The sequence below is a fragment of the Curcuma longa genome, chromosome 19 (genome assembly GCF_044706935.1).
Source record: "Curcuma longa cultivar G26 ecotype Majalengka, Jawa Barat chromosome 19, ITB_CL_G26_1.1, whole genome shotgun sequence".
Lineage (NCBI taxonomy): Eukaryota > Viridiplantae > Streptophyta > Magnoliopsida > Zingiberales > Zingiberaceae > Curcuma > Curcuma longa.
In genome coordinates this window covers 414,191-430,582 of record NC_133879.1, presented here as the reverse complement: position 1 = coordinate 430,582, position 16,392 = coordinate 414,191, and the positions used below count along the sequence as shown (strand labels likewise).

Genomic DNA, 16,392 nt, shown 5'->3' with positions numbered 1-16,392 from the left:
TGAAAGATCTTAATGAAACATTCTTTATATTAAGCATACAGATATGTCATGATCATTCAAAAGATATTTTTGGACTTTCAAAGACAGCCTATTGTGAAAAGGTGATTATAGGTATGACATGAAAAATTATACACTTGGTGATACACCAGTGTTTAGAGGTGATAGATTCAGCCTGTAACAATGTCCACAGCTTGAACTTGAAAGAAAGGAAATGGATCAATTCTCTTATGCGTCAGCTGTGGGTTTGTACACAACAAGATATAACATTTATAGTGGAGATGTTAGACAAATATGTAAGTAACCCAAGATCATCGCACTGAAAAATAATAAAGAGAGTAATGTGATATTTGCAAAGAACTAAAGGTCATATGCTCATGTATCGAGGGCCAGATCACTTGGAGGTGATTGGATATTCAGACTCCGATTTTGCTGGATGCTTGGATAGTAAGAGGTCCACTTCAGGCTATATTTTCATGCTCAATGGAGAGACTATATCTTGGAAGAGTGTCAAACAGACACTAATAATCACTTCTATTATGGAGACAAAGTTGATAATATGCTACGAAGCATCCAATTATGAGATTTGGCTATGGAATTTCATCACAGTGTTGCACATCGTTAATAGTATTGACACAACATTGAGGATCAATTGTGATAATAAATTCACAGAACTTTATGCCAAGAATAATTGTAATTCGTCAAAGTCCAAGTGCATCGACATCAAATTTCTAGTGGTTAAAGAGTTCACAATCGTCAGGTGATGATAGAGCACATCAGCATAAATTTCATATTGGCAGATTCACTCACTAGGACTTGGTGCCTAAAATGTTTCATGCGCATGTTGTAGATATGGAAGTTCTTTTTATGGAAGAAGAATTCATATAGTGAGAGTTTATATTTATTTTATTGTTCTATATTTGTTAATAAAGACATATATTTTATTTTGATTATAATACATATTTAAAGTTTAAAATATTAATGAGTATCTATATGTTTGTTTGACACTCTGAAATTGAGTATTATGATTTATTACTATAATTTAGCATTTGATATTTATAAATATGATACAGATTCCTTTTGGAATCATAAGACTTGGATCATGATTTGTTATTGTAGTTTAGCATAAAGTACTTGATATGTACTGATCACATTTCATGTAATTTCCATACATATATCCATATCTTGATCTATGTTATTAATGGCATTGGTATTGTGATTATTATTGGGACTTGTTATAGGTATATATAGTAGTTATAACATCTTTAGTTGTATGTTAATGAAGTTATTAGACCAGATTGTTTACCAGGGTATTCTATTTCTGTACCCATAGAGTTTGATATCAACTGATGTTATAGTCGTATATCATATACACATCACATGTAGTTAAAGTGGGAGATGGTTGAATTTAATATTTTAAGGTAAGTTTAATTGTAATTTGTATATGCAGATACGAATCGAACCCATTTAAATGATTTAACTAAATTTTATTATATTTTGAATTGTCAGATGTGAATTAAATATATAAAATATGTTAGCCTGATCAATTATTATCTATAAACTGATAGCGAATTGAATTTTTATATATAGGATTGGTCCCTGAGAATTTAGAGCTTTTGACATCTTGCTTTCGTTTCCCATTTATAAAGATTTTACGGCGTTGTCACCCTAATTCCCTTAGAAGATCATCTTCTTCCTTCTGTTTCATCTTTTTCACAAGGATCCAATAGTTGATGTTGTAGGACAAAGATAATAATTTTTCAATGAAGTTCTTTATCGTTATTTATGCATATTAATATAGTGTCATGTTATTTATTGAAATTAGATTCATGTTATTGAATTTTCAATTTTTGAATTCTTATTCCATTTATAAAACTTATGTGAGTTAGGATTTACAAATTCTATCATTATCATCGTCCAAGGTAATACAAATTTTTATTATCCCCATAAGCTTTTAACATTCGCAGGCATTTTGGCAACGTATCTTTTGCCATCACAACATGATCAAATAATATACTTTTGGTATGCATATGCGCTCTCTGTTGGTTTAGCAAAATATTATATAGGTGTAATTTTTTAACTATAGATACATAGAATTTTAAAAGACATTAGATTTTAACATATTTAGATAATATTATATTATATTATATTTGTAAAAATACATAAAATTGTACTATATTTTTATAGTAACTTTAAAATTAAGTGTCATTTAAAAATTTTTACCATTAAAAAATATTTTACACAAAACAAATAAACTCTCAAAAGTATTCCAATTAAATTGTTCAATATTTGGGTACTATCTGCCTTCAACTAAACTAGAAATAATATCTTGACCTTTATGCCACAGGAGTTCTTCTATTCACATAAACATCCATTTCCTTCCCCCAAAGCTGAACTCAATACTAGCGTCTCCTCGTCTTCGTTAGAACATTACTTAGTTTTAAGCAGGGGGCTTCTGCAACATTCTCCCTGAAATTGCATCCGCAATTGCAGTCTTGAAATCGGGATCTTTTGTCAACGACGACGCCATTTGCTCCACCAAGCCTCGCTGGAGCCCCGGCGACGTCGAGCCTATCTGTCTGCTGGACTTCTCGGCATCTGGCCAAGATCCCTGCTGCGTGAAGTCGAGTGTGATCGTTGGGCACGAGGCCTTGACGGAAACCAAGCATGGCAGTGATCCACTCTGCATCGGCCCAACGATTCCTCGTGAGAACTGCCCATGGTTATGCTCACCTTCATATGTTGCTACCAAAACAGATCGATCTGCTGCATCTCTCTGCACCTAATTAATCCAGGCATGAATCCGAATTATCGACTTTGACTTTTACAAACAGAGAAAAAAGGAAGTGGTTTTTTTTCCTGATGTTTTGTTATAGTTGAGTTTACCTTTTTCTTTACAAGACATGTGGGTGAAAATGAGCATCTGTAATAGGCTCTTGGAGATGGATTGTCTCTTGTTACCTTCTGCCCATATTTTCTCCATTGATACCCATCTTTCACCACCTTTTTTTATCAACAGCAATAAAACAGTTAAAAAGAGAGTATCTATAAGAAAGAAAGGATTCATCAGGTTTTGCTTTGAGCTCACCAGGCTCAAGTCTGATGGATCAGTTTGCAAATACACTTTGGAGATCTTTGTCCTGGGATCTTCTCTCAATCTCTTGAAAGAGTCATCTTTGCTTGGATAGCTGCTAATTTGGTTGACAAATCCGTCAAATTTTTCTGAAACAAGTTGGTTAAAACTGATAATCTCCTGCCCAGTCTTCCTCTTCCTCGAAGGAGATATTGCCACTTCCTTTGAAGGAGATACCAGATTTAAGAACTGACTGTAGAGAGCAGTGTAGTTAGCCTGCATGATGCTGACCATCTCGGCCAGCAATTTATTCTCCTTGCTTATTTGATTCAGCTTGGCTTCGACTGCACCAACCTTTAATACAACTCCAAAGTTATGCCTGCTCTAAAAATAATCAAGCATACGTACTTGTGTGCCATCAACCAACTCACCTCGTCATCAATTGTCGAAACACTTCGCTCATGATCCTTTGAAAGAGTCTGCAGCTCTTTCTGCCAGACGCAATCACTCGGCGGATTATGATGGGGGAGCCATCGAAGGCCGATGCTCAGGTCGACGTTGAGAGACGAATCGCTAATCTGCGACGAGTCCATCTACAAGGAATATTGTGAGGAACACACAAAGGCGCCTTTGCTTGCGCACGTATGTGGGAATGATTCGGCGAGAAGATGAAACAAGTGAGGAAAATATATAACTGGATGGGAAACTGACATCAATTGTAAGACATCAGCATTCTCATCATCAATTCCAGACTCGCCACCAAGTTCAATAATTCCGTGGGAAGTCTCGTGGTGGCTTAAGCAGAGATTGAATTATGCAGTTGGCTGAAGATTTTGGGAACAGTTATAAAGGAGGAGGAGGAGCTTGGTGTTAATGAGAAATGGAGAAAATTGGTGTGCCAACTGCCAACTCAGGCAATGAGTAGTCTAAAAAAGTGGGCACTGGGCACTTGTGGCAAAGCAATTCGAAGACAAAATGACAAATCTTTCTTGAGTCTTTAATTCTTTTAGGTTTTGGAATTTAGACTTCTCCATAATGAAGCATCATTTTCAGCCTGATAACGACAACGTTAATCTGCCAGTTCAAGAAAACTGTAGTAGGAGAAAGTAGATTTTGTTGATTAATGTTAAACCAGGAAGCATGCTTAATTATCTAAAATATTAATGTTTCATAGATTTAGCCAAGTTAATTAATTAACTCTAATTGTCTTAATCTATGATAGAATTTTATTTGTAGTTTGGTGAGTGTTTTCTTCTTCTCCTACAGATTTTAAGAGAAGTGAAGTTTACTAATGGGACTACTAGAAATAACGCGTCTAGCAATCTTGACATCTGCTTTCTACGACGAGCTGGTCAAGAAGAGATCAGCCATGACAAAATTATAAAATAAATAAATAAAAAGTTTTGGACTCGATCAAACATGTGGTCGTTCTTCGTTGGGTCCACAAACCGGAAATATTGACTAAGGAATGCCATAAATCTTATCGGATGGGAGACTTTAATATTTCGTGTCAAGGTCAAATTTTGCTTTGTCTTGGGGGTCAATTTAAAAATATTTTTTAGAATTTTAATATTCAGTGAGATAAATGCTATAGTCAAAATTTTCTATCAATAAAAAATATATTTGAAAAAAATAATATCTTTAAAAAATAAGAAGTCAATTTGTAATTTTATTTCTAACACCTACTCTATCAATAAATATTTAACTGTTGGCTCTAATTATTTGGTCAAGTTAGGCGGGTCAATACTATTTGGATGGGACAAGTCGAGCGAATTAAACCAACTACTTGAGTCAGGCTAATTTAGTCAATCCTTGGGGCAAGGTAATTAAGCTGATCTAACCAAGAAGAAGAAGACTACTCAAGCCCATAATAAGATTTATTTCAAAGCTTAATGAAATGAGAATATAGAGCAAAAAAAAAAATTTAATTTGGAAGAAGAAATTAGAAATAAGCATTATCTGTGAAGTGAAGCTCACATCTCTTGAATCTTGTTTTCGAATTTAGAAGTCATTTAATTTGTTGACGTCTCCCTAATTTTAGATTTTTTAAAAATAAATTAATATAATTTGTTTCTACTAATTAATCTAATAATTGATCAAAAATGTATTTCAATGTTGTGTTACTTTCTTTATTGGGAGTGCCTTTGCTTTCGATATATAGCCACCTCTAAATGCAACTTATAGGTGATTTATGTTTTTTAGTTTTTGTGAAAGTGAGAAAATTAATAAGCAAAATTAAGGCTTTTATAAAAAGCTTTTGAGCATTCGATGAGAGGTGTTCATACAATGAGGAAAATGTTCTTTCTCGATCATTTTATTGCTCCATTTAATCATGCTGGTGATTGAAATTTTCGATTCCACTCCACTCCCACCTAATTTTATTTATTATTTCTTTCATATTATTTTATATGATATTTTTTAGAACCATGTACTTGGTTTATATTGCCCAAAACACATATCTCATTTTCGAATTGACCAAATTATGTATCTCTTTTCCCATGATGCACCTCTTCATTTCACTGTTTATCCGAACAAAAATAAATTCTGAAGTGTTTTATTTTTCGCTAAAAAATCTAATCTCTCCGCCCTCCTTCTTCATCTCCGTTTCAATGAGTTGCCTCTATCGTCCCCTTTGCCTCTATCGTCCACTTTGCCTCTATCTAATGACGCAAAAAGACACAACAAGTTAGCGATAGACTGAGATCAAGACTAGAACTTTGGATTTAATTCGTGATGGTATTTTTGATCGAGATTTACAAGAAAACGAATGACATGAAAGCTGTGGCAAGCTAAGTTAGGGACATCAAGCTGTGACTTAATCTGCTAGACTTTGATGCATCAGAGAGATTGATCACGATTGGCGAAAAATGAACACTTTTCAGAGGAGAGTAAGGGCTAGGGCTTCTGCATGGCCAAGGCTATTTGAGCACTCCGGCCGCACGATTAAGGCTGTTTGCATGCCTAGCCTCCCGGCCACACGCCCGACTTCCATTTAATTGGTAAAACTATTTGTGAGTCGTGTCAATTAATTATTTTCACAAGTTCTTGAAAAAATAAAGTAATAAAAAACGGTTAATAAAAGGGAGTAGCGTCTTAAATACGCCTTCACCTACTTGTTCAAGATTTGTACGTAGTGACGGAGCATAATTAAATTAATTACGATGAGACATATTTATTAAAATGGATAAAAATTAAATTTTGATAAAATTAAGATAATATCTTTTTTCGTCGTGATCAATTGTAATTTTCTGATTTACCTCTTCACATATAATCATAGGGTTGACCATGTAGAATTGCTAGAGTGATGAATTTTATTTTTTTTTACTGAAGTACGTAGTGAAAATAATTTGATACTGAAATTAATAAATAAAACATTCAAACAGGATAATAAATTAAGATCCTGCCACATCGACATGGGCGAGAAGAAAATTTATCCTACAGTAGCTTCTTACAGGGTAATAAATTAGCGTACGTTTAATTTCAATTATCATATACATAATCTTGTGATTACCTTATTAATATTGTATGAGGCCGTTGGATGATAAATTTTATTTTTTTATTGAAGTGATTATCTTATTAATCATATGAGATATAAAATATGAATCAATTTAGTATATTTATTATATTATGTTTGATTTAATTTATTTTTAAAATAAAATAAATTAATAATATTAATAGTGATAATAAATTGATAATATATAAAAATAAATATAATTTATTTATATTTTTTAAAATTTAAAATAAATAAATAAATATATATATATATATTAAAATAATTTATTAAATTAATAAATATAATTCATTAATTTTATTTTTTAAAATTTAAAATACATTTATATATAACTTAATAAAATAATTTATTAAAATAATAAATATAATTTAGTAATTTTATTTTTTAAAATTTAAAATAAATTATCAATATTTAAATTAAAATTTATTAAATTAATTAACACATGTTCAATTAAATTTTATGATATATTTCAATTAATTCAGTTTTAAAATCGAAGAGTAATCATAGAAAAATTTTTTGTTAACTTTCAGAATCATAAAAAATTTTAGACTGTCAAAGTAATCACATTCTAGAGTTATAAACGATTTACTAATGTACGATAATATTGTATTACTTAAAAATTAATCTTAATCTAAAATTATTAATGATAATCCTCAATCAAACGTTTTCTTGTGTTATGTGATCAACTTACAGGTGGTGGGTGGGACATTGTTTTAAGTTGGTGGGGCATTGTTTTGGTGGTCAAGGTCAACCCTAAAGTTTTAGTGTGAGAACACAAGAGTGTGGCAGTCGCGTGCAATTTACTCCACTGATGTGGCTTGAATAAGCTTAATTAGGTCAAGTTACAATTCGAACTTATGATTCTTGAGTCAACAAGTTACGATCGTGATGTTATATATATATATATATATATATATATATATATATATATAAATTAATGCGATAAATAAATGGAAGTGGTTAGGACATCGCAATATCATTTGAAGAATATTTGTAGGGGAATTAATACGCGCGTGAAAGAAGACATGGAACGAAAGACCGTCTAGTCAACGGAATAAATGGCGTTGGTTTGCCACTGCTCGACCGGCGCGTCACAACTGCGTGCACGATATTCTCGTTCACATATGTCAAAATCAATAGGCAATCCTAATTATCCTTTAACTAAAATAATCTTTTATAAAAAAATAAAATAAAGTAAAATTTATGGTTCTTTTCTAAAGATCTTTTTATTTTAATATTATTATAACAGGTACATAATGACTATTATATATTAAAATAAATTATTTTTAATTCAAATTGATAAAAATATATTAATTTATTAAAATTATTTAAACTTAATCAAAATTAGTTCAATATAATTAAAATTAATTTAAATTTATGATATAAGCCAGTTTGATAATTTTGGATAGAAATATCAAAATGATACACTACATGAATATATAAAAATGTAGCATGATACATTATAGAAAAAGTAATACTTAAATTTTACATTTATGTAATATAGTGTATTATATTGTGTTTTTATGTAGGATATTATTTTTTTTAGAAGATATTTTTTAAGGGATAAAAATGTGGCATGCAAGTCTAATTTCGTGTAGTCCGGGATATGAAATTTGACGTCGGTTTGTAATGCTTTCCTTACGTGCAACGTAAATGAAAGACTGACACAATATAATTGTCTTATTCAGATAAAGGTTTAGGGTTGATTCGCAGTCATAGTGGAGTTTGACTATCAATTCTTACAATAAATTAAGACATAATGGACGACCAGATTGTTGAGTATTTATTGACCATGAATTCTTAATTAATTTTCTTTGGGATAACTGTTTTATAAGATTTTTATTGATACAATCAACTTCTAATATAATTAAAAAATTGATCAGGTTAATTAAATTCCATTTGAATTTTAATATATATTTGATCAATATATTATAATTGGTCAAATGAAATATTAAAATGTTTAAGATTAATCAGATATTTGACAATCAATTAATAAGTTAATTTGATTGAGTAAGAATTAAATAGGACAAGTTTGATCGGATACCTGATAAAAAAGTGAAAAGTTCAAGTGAGTCACAGTTGATTGAAAAGTCAAGTAGGTGAATGTTAATCAGAGAAATGAAAAGTCTAAGTGAGTCATAATTAACCGAACACTTAGTGATTGGAAATTCAACATAGAGTTGACACGAGATGGAAAGTCCAAGTCGGACACGGTTGACTGAACACTTGGTGATTGGAAGTCTAACAGAGAGTTGGTAAGTGAGAAGTTCAAGTGGGTTATGGGTGACCAAACATTTGACGGTCAAAAGTCCAACGTGGAGTTGATCCAAGTGGATCACGATTGACTAGATAGTTGGCAGTCGGAAGTTCAATAGGGAGTTAGCATGAGACGTGAAATCTCAACAGGTCAAGATTAATCGAATGCTAAACAACGAAGAAGTCCCAACGGATCAAGGTTAACCAGATGCGAGACAACAATAAGTCTCGACAGATCAAGGTTGATCGGATGTCGGACAAAGGAAGTTCTAGTAGATTGAGATTAACTAGATATTAAACAAGATAAGAATTCAATTTTGATAAGGCTAAAATAAGAGTATTAGTCGATTGATAGAGAATATCGATTGACTAATGCCCATATAACCCCCAAAATAGAGTTGCTACAGTATTGCTACAGTAATGATGAATAGTAATATGCTATAGTAACAATCAACTGATGGGTTGTATTAGTAGACTAATGGGCACTATAGCAATGTACAGAAGCTTCAAAACTTAACTGAAAATTCGACTGATTGCAATTAGTTGACTGATAGAGTGCATTAGTTGATTGATGTCACTGTTTGAGTGAACAGAGTTTCGAACTCAACTACGGGATCGACTGATTATGAAATAGTTGACTAATGGTGATGAATAATCGACTGATACTGAGATGGATGGAGCCGTTGAACCAATTGGTCAGAATAACGTTCGAATCTACAGTAGATCAATTAACTGATGAATAAGATCAATCGACTAATAGACGAAAATCAACCTTGACTTGAAGGCTATAAAAGAAGCAAGGGCGGAGGTTTGTTGTAGGAACAATGCTACCCGGGCTGTAGCTCGGGTAAGATTTTTTGAGGAATTTAAATTATTAATTGATTTTTTAAAAATAATAATCTAAATTTACTTTTTTTATATATAGCCCGGGTAAAATTTTTTTGTAAGTTAACAATTAATTTTTTTAATATATAGCCCGGTTTAATAAAATACCTAATCCTTACTCGCTCGCCGCCCGACCTAACCTTGCGCAATTTTTTATTTCTGTCGTAATTTCTTCTTCCTCCTCACCCGCCCGGCCACCTCCACCACAATTTCTTCTTCCTCCTCACTTGCCCCGCCGCCCGACCTAATCCTCACGCGATTTTTTCTTCCACCGTGATTTCTTCTTCCTCCTCACTCGCTCGGTCGCCCGATTTCTTCATACTCTTCTGTCACTGTTCTGTTCCACGATTGCTTACGGATTTTCTTTCTGTGAATCACGACTATTATAAGCGATTGCAGCCGGCGTGACTATTGATTCTGAGATATAAATTTGCTCGCAGAGATACAGGTATTTTCTTATGATAGATAAATTATTATACAAAATTAAAATTGTTATTGTATGCCTATCTTGCAAAAATTTATTGACGTTCTTTCACCATCCAATATTTCATGATTTTTTATTTGCATGTCTTACAAAATTATTTCTACTTGTATGTATGATATGTTGATATTACCTTTTGTGCAATATAAAATGTATTTCATTGTATTTGTTTCTAATTTATTTCTACATGTCAAAATTTTTATTTGTGTTAGATTATTTTAATGTCAAATCAAGAGAGAAAAAGGGGAAACAATATTCTATCATTCTTTAAGCCAAGAATTGATAATCCTTTATCATCCGAGAGAACTGAAACTAATACATCTATTCCTAATGAGGAGTTGGAACCTCCCTCTAAATCTCAAAGAGTTGAGTTTGATGAAACTTCACTTGAACGGGATCCTGGATTGCGTATTTCAATGTGGCGACATCCTGTTAATTATCGTGATGAAATTAGACGAGCTTATATCAAAATGGGGCCATATCAACCTAAATTACAGGAGTATCCACGGTCTGAATCTGGAAAGCAACATCGTCGATTTCAATATGCATGGTTTAAAAAATTTCCATGGTTAGAGTACTCTCCTTCAAAGGATGCAGTATTTTGTTTTCCGTGTTATCTGTTTGAATCAAGTGAAGCACAACAATCTGTATTTACAGTTGAAGGGTTTAAAAGTTGGAAACGCGTTAATGATGGAGCCAAGTGTGCCTTTTTGTCTCACATGGGAAGTTCTAACTCGGTGCATAATAAATCTGCAAAATCTGTTATTGATGTGATGAATGTAACTCAACATATAGATAAAGTTATGAATCGAGAATTTTCTGAACAGATTCAAAAGAATCGATTAAGACTTACAGCAACAATTGAGAGTGTCCGTTGGCTTAGTTTGCAAGCATGTGGATTGAGAGGTCATGATGAATCTTCAGATTCCCAAAATCGTGGTAATTTCATTGAGATGCTAAAACTTTTGGGAAAATGGAACGCTAATATTGGCGATGTTATCTTAGAGAAAGCTCCGGGAAATGCAAAGTATACCTCACCAGAAGTTCAAAAAGAAATCTTACATATTATTGGTAACAGAGTCAGAAATAAAATCCGTGATGAAATTGGAGATTCTAAATTTTGTATTTTGGTGGATGAAGCGAAGGATGTATCTAACAAAGAACAGATGGCTATAATTTTGAGATTTGTTGATGTATATGGTTTCTTGCGAGAGCGTTTTTTTCAAATTGTGCATGTTCATGATACCACAGCTGCAACACTTAAGAAAGAAATATGTGATGTCCTCACTAGATATAATCTAGAAATTCATAATATGCGAGGTCAAGGGTATGATGGTGCTAGCAACATGTGTGGTGCTTTTAATGGATTGCAAGCTTTATTTCTTAAAGACTGTCCCTATGCATATTATGTTCATTGTTTTGCCCATCGACTCCAGTTAGCGTTAGTTGCAGCTGCTGAAAAGGAGATCTCTATATGGCTTTTCTTTTCGAATATGACAACTATTGTTAATCTTGTTACATCTTCTTCCAAACGGAATACTGAGTTACAATCTGCTCAAATTAATGAAATTGCACGTTCTGTTGTTGCCGGTGAGCGTGAGACTGGGCGAGGAGCTAATCAGATTGGTACTTTGCATCGAGCAGGAACTACTCGTTGGAGCTCCCATTTTGATTCTATTTGCGATTTAATAGATATGTATGATGCAACTATTAATGTGCTTGAAAGTATTATCGCTGATGGTTCTTCTACTTCGATGCGTGGGGAAGCTGGTGGTTCCTTAATAGTGATGAAGTCTTTTGATTTCATTTTTATTTTGCATTTGATGCATAAAATTATGGGGATCACAGATTTACTTTGTCGTGCCTTGCAACAAAAGTCTCTTGATATCATAAATGCAATGGATTTAGTCTCTACAACTAAAGCACTTCTCCTAACATTGAGAAATGATGGTTTTGATATTCTTCTTTCATATGTCAAATCATTTTGCATAAGATTGGATGTTGATATTCCGGAGATGAGTGCTCGTTATAAGCATCTTAATCGTTCATGCCAGCAAAAGGATACCATCACAGTTGAGCATCACTTTCATTATGATATATTTAATGCTGCAATAGATTTTCAGTTGGAAGAGTTAAACTCTAGATTCAATGATGAGACAATCGAACTTCTTACACTTAGTTCTGCTTTGGATCCAAAAGATAATTTTAAATGGTTCGACATTGATAAGATTTGTACTCTTGCTGAGAAGTATTATCCTATGGACTTCACTGAACAGGAAATACATAATTTGAGGTGTCAACTACAACATTATGAGCTCGATGTAGTTTGTCATGAAAATTTTCAAAAAATATCCACTATCTCAGAATTGTGCCGAGGTTTATTTGAAACAAAAAAATTACAATATTATAATTTGATTGACAGGTTGATCCGTCTAGTTTTAACTTTGCCTGTTTCTACGGCAACTACAGAGCGTGCATTTTCAGCTATGAAGCATGTTAAAACAGTTCTTCGTAATAAAATGGGAGAGAATTTTCTGACAGATTCTATGATTATCTACATTGAGAGAGAGTTTGCTTCAAGTATTGATTCAGATTCTATAATTGATGAATATTATACTTTGAAGAATCGTAAATCACAACTTCAATAGTATGTATATATGGATCATCTTTGTATCTTTGGAGTTTGGTATTGAAGGTATGCACATTGCACACTAGAACACCGCTTAGTTTGGTTTTGAAGATTCTGTTATGCAATTACATTGTTATGATTATCATGGTACAATCCTCAATCTAACTTAAACATTTTTTTTCCAATCAGGGTCTGCATTGTTGCCAAAGATCAACTTATTATCAGGGTCTTATCATTATCATTGTCCGATGAGTTATCCAACATGGGTATTCTTAAGTCAATACTTTCATTTTTAACTATTTCTTTAGATTCTCTATTAGATGAATGTTAATTATTCTTCTAGCCTAAACCTCAATTGCTACGAATACTGAATCTTTATCATCTATTTATTACAAGTAATTTATATGATCTTTATAACATACTGCCGCTCCTGATTGACTCTGAGAGCAATGAAGCTTTATTTTTTTATTGTGAATATCTACAGAAAAGAATAGTACATCTTATTTTGTTAAAAAAAGATGAGTTATCAAAGTTGCAGAAAGATAAGGTTCGATGATCAAATAAAGTTGGCCTAGTCCAAAAAAATAAAACAGATTAGAAACCAATTTGTGTTTATTGATCCAATTAAGAATTACTAGAGGATCATATATCTAGTATTAGTTATTTTTCATCGTATTCATTATATGGTCAGAGTAGATTGTTGGTATGCCACATGGTATATATACCCAAGGACAAAGTCATATGTTATTCTACTTTAGTCCGAGGGCCAACAACGGCCACGATGTTAAGAAGGAAGATGTCGGGTGAGTCGGCGGTGGAAAAAAAAAAGAAGGTAGTTTAGGAAAAAGAAGGATGCCAGATGAGTTGATGGTGAGAAAAAAAAGATAAGTTGGGGTCCGAGATCAGCCCGGGTAGATCGGCAATCCTGGCTCCGCCATTGCATTTTCTTTTATTTACTTGATGGTCGGAATGTGAGACCAGACCGTCCACCCCAAGATTAGTTGGTGTAAGTTGGATATCCGATATAAAAAAATTCTTCATTATATTATAACATACTGAGTAGGTAAAGTTTAATGTTTGTTTACTAAAGGAAAGAAAGTTAGTGATGTAACACAACAAAGTGAACAGAGATACACTCACCTACAGGAATGTTATCAATTCTTATCTAGAAAAAAGGAAATTATAAATTGCATTAACTCAAAATGTGAAGAATATATAAAATCCTAACTCCTTTTTATAGTTTGAGGACACGATTTATTTTTTTATAAAAAATTTTAAAAAATCTTAATTTTTCTAATAAAATCTAATAGACTTTTTATTATAAAAACTAAATAATTTTTTAAAAAAAAATCCAACTAATTATAAAAATTAACAACTCAGATAAATTTAATAAATTGAATTCTTAATTGTGTCATTCTCCCCAATCAAAAAAAAAACTCGACTTTGTCGAGCAAGAAGTGTTGGTGTAATCTATCTCTGGTCAAGGTTGACTAAGCTCAAGTTGACTCGGGTTAAATTTTTATATTTGATCAATATATTAAGTGGTTGAGTAAGACATTAAGTCAAGGTTGATCAAATATTTGACTTGATGAACATGATTGAGCAAATAATGTATTTGAGTAAAGAGTCAAGTAGGTCAAGTTGATCAGATACTTGACAAGAAGAGAAAAGTCTAGGTGGATCAAGGTTGACTAGATACTTGGTGATTGGAGATGATGAAAGTCTAAGTGGGTTACAGTTGATCAGATACTTGCATGTGAAAGAAAAATCTAAATGGATCATTGTTGATCAGGCACTTAATGATTGGAAGTCCAACAAGGAGTTGGCAAGGAAAAACTTCAAGTGGATAACGGTTGATCAAATACTTAATGATCGAAAGTCCAATAGGGAGTTGGCAAGAGGGAAATCTAAGTAGGTCATGAAGGATTAGACACTTGACATGAGAAGCGAAGTCCAAGTCAGTCAATGTTGACTAGACACTTGTTGTGAGATTGATGAAATCTAAATGGATCATAAAGGATTGTACACTTAGTACATAGATGAAGTTCTAATAGATTGAGATCAATCGGATACTAGACATGATGAAGTCTCATTGGATGTTTGGCATAGGAGAAGTCCTAACAAGTCAAGGATGACTAGATGCTAGGCACGTGAAGTCCCAATAGGTCAATGATTGACTAGATATTGGACAAAAGAAGTTTTAGTAAGTTGAGGCCAATCGAATACTAAGCAAGATGAGAATTCAACTTTGGCAAGGCTAAAATAAGAGTATTAGTTGATTGATGAAAAGCCCTATAACTAGGTGTCACGATAGGGCTTCAAATTAGAATTTATAATATTTTATCGAAAACCCAATCAATAAATACAAATAAATGAAGTATAGGGGCCTCGAGTCGTGTTTTTCCAAGGACTAGTAGAAAATTGCTTGAATTGAGCTTATCGTGTCGTTCTTTTTGGGTTTTCACATATAAAATGGGGTTTTGGGATTTTTGGAATGAAATAAAACTGAAAATGCAAATTTAAATTCAGTAAATGCAACGGGATGCAAGTTTACTAATCTAAATGAAACTAGGATTTGGTGTTTTGAAGTGAATGAAATGTAATTAAAAGAAACTAATGCAAGGATGAAAATTTGATGCTAAAAACCTAACAAGCACTCATATAGGAATCAGAAATTAGGTGACTATCAAACTGAAACTTAGGTTTAGAATTCGGCAAATAAGCAATTAAACTAAATGCATCATCTAATACTATGAAGTAAATTCAGATAGCAATCCTAACATGAATAGCATATGCATAACTAAAACTCTAAAAACTCTTAAACAAGAAATCAATGATTAGGAAGTGAATCTAAATCTAAATGTAAATGCCCTAAATGTAACCCATTTGAAATCAAGTGTAAACTTATTTTTGCAGGATAGGTGAGGCACTAGCTAAAAGAGAATAAACTTAGGAGCTGAAATTGGCACGGAATGGGATTTTTTTGGCACGAAACAGTGCTTGGAAGAAATCAGATGCAACAGGAAACAACTCAAGGGATTCCACCACACAATCTAATGAGTTACTACAACAATGACTTCAAGCAACCTTAACATGAGTCTGCTGAACAACAAAAACGTGAAAACTAAAAGACAAATCCAGAAATCGAACTGCAAATACAGTAACAGCAATCAGAAACTTAAACTCATCTATCCTTCCCAATTTCGATTGTTTCTCCTCAAATGGGCGTCAAACCATCAGGTGAATCCACAATGTGGCTTCACTGATTCATTGGAGCTTGATACGGGTCGTCGAGTGGTTTCCTTGCAGTCCAGATCCTGCTCAGCCCGAAGAAACCTTCCTCGGACAGAACAGAGCCGGCGCAAAGCTGTGAAATGGCAAAAATCTGGATTCCGAGCTTCAAAGTTCCTCCGATTGGCTTGCTGATGCTAAAGGAATGGTCACCGAACCTCAGAGAACCCCTCCAATGGCTCGAATCTTCGGATTGCTCAGCAAGTGACCGGAACACGAAGAAACCGAATGGAATGCCGCCGGTGAAACCCTCTCCGTAGACCCTCCTC

General features: G+C 33.0%; 2 protein-coding genes across 3 annotated transcripts; one reads left to right on the top strand and one right to left on the bottom strand.

The window, feature by feature from the left end:
• Positions 1–2,237: 2,237 nt before the first annotated feature.
• On the bottom strand, positions 2,238–3,870 carry LOC141812602 (putative WRKY transcription factor 60). 2 transcript variants are annotated; one of them, XM_074700616.1, is made up of 5 exons: positions 3,782–3,870; positions 3,502–3,663; positions 3,086–3,424; positions 2,884–3,000; positions 2,238–2,773 (listed from the first exon to the last, which is right to left on the bottom strand). In XM_074700616.1, exons 2-5 carry the CDS (start codon positions 3,661–3,663, stop codon positions 2,438–2,440), a joined length of 954 nt encoding a protein of 317 aa, XP_074556717.1. In that variant the 5' UTR covers positions 3,782–3,870; the 3' UTR covers positions 2,238–2,437. The 2 variants fall into 2 exon arrangements, with proteins under 2 accessions (XP_074556717.1, XP_074556716.1); XM_074700615.1 differs by having other exon boundaries at positions 2,239–2,779.
• A 7,052-nt stretch (positions 3,871–10,922) lies between these two features.
• LOC141812700 (uncharacterized) lies at positions 10,923–12,703 on the top strand. The gene is made up of 2 exons (XM_074700711.1): positions 10,923–12,524; positions 12,626–12,703. The coding sequence occupies exons 1-2, from the start codon at positions 10,923–10,925 to the stop codon at positions 12,701–12,703; spliced, it is 1,680 nt and encodes a 559-aa protein (XP_074556812.1).
• Positions 12,704–16,392: the final 3,689 nt, after the last annotated feature.

What these genes read in the sequence shown, in the direction of transcription:
- LOC141812700 (XM_074700711.1), top strand. Translation starts at nt 10,923, where the DNA reads ATGGGAAGTTCTAACTCGGTGCATAATAAATCTGCAAAATCTGTTATT. An exon ending in TACAACATTATGAGCTCGAT is followed by an intron (nt 12,525 to 12,625) that starts GTAGTTTGTCAT and finishes TTTGATTGACAG; the next exon opens with GTTGATCCGTCTAGTTTTAA.
- LOC141812602 (XM_074700615.1), bottom strand. Translation starts at nt 3,663, where the DNA reads ATGGACTCGTCGCAGATTAGCGATTCGTCTCTCAACGTCGACCTGAGC. An exon ending in ATCCATCAGACTTGAGCCTG is followed by an intron (nt 3,001 to 3,085) that starts GTGAGCTCAAAG and finishes TGATAAAAAAAG; the next exon opens with GTGGTGAAAGATGGGTATCA. An exon ending in CATGTCTTGTAAAGAAAAAG is followed by an intron (nt 2,780 to 2,883) that starts GTAAACTCAACT and finishes TGGATTAATTAG; the next exon opens with GTGCAGAGAGATGCAGCAGA.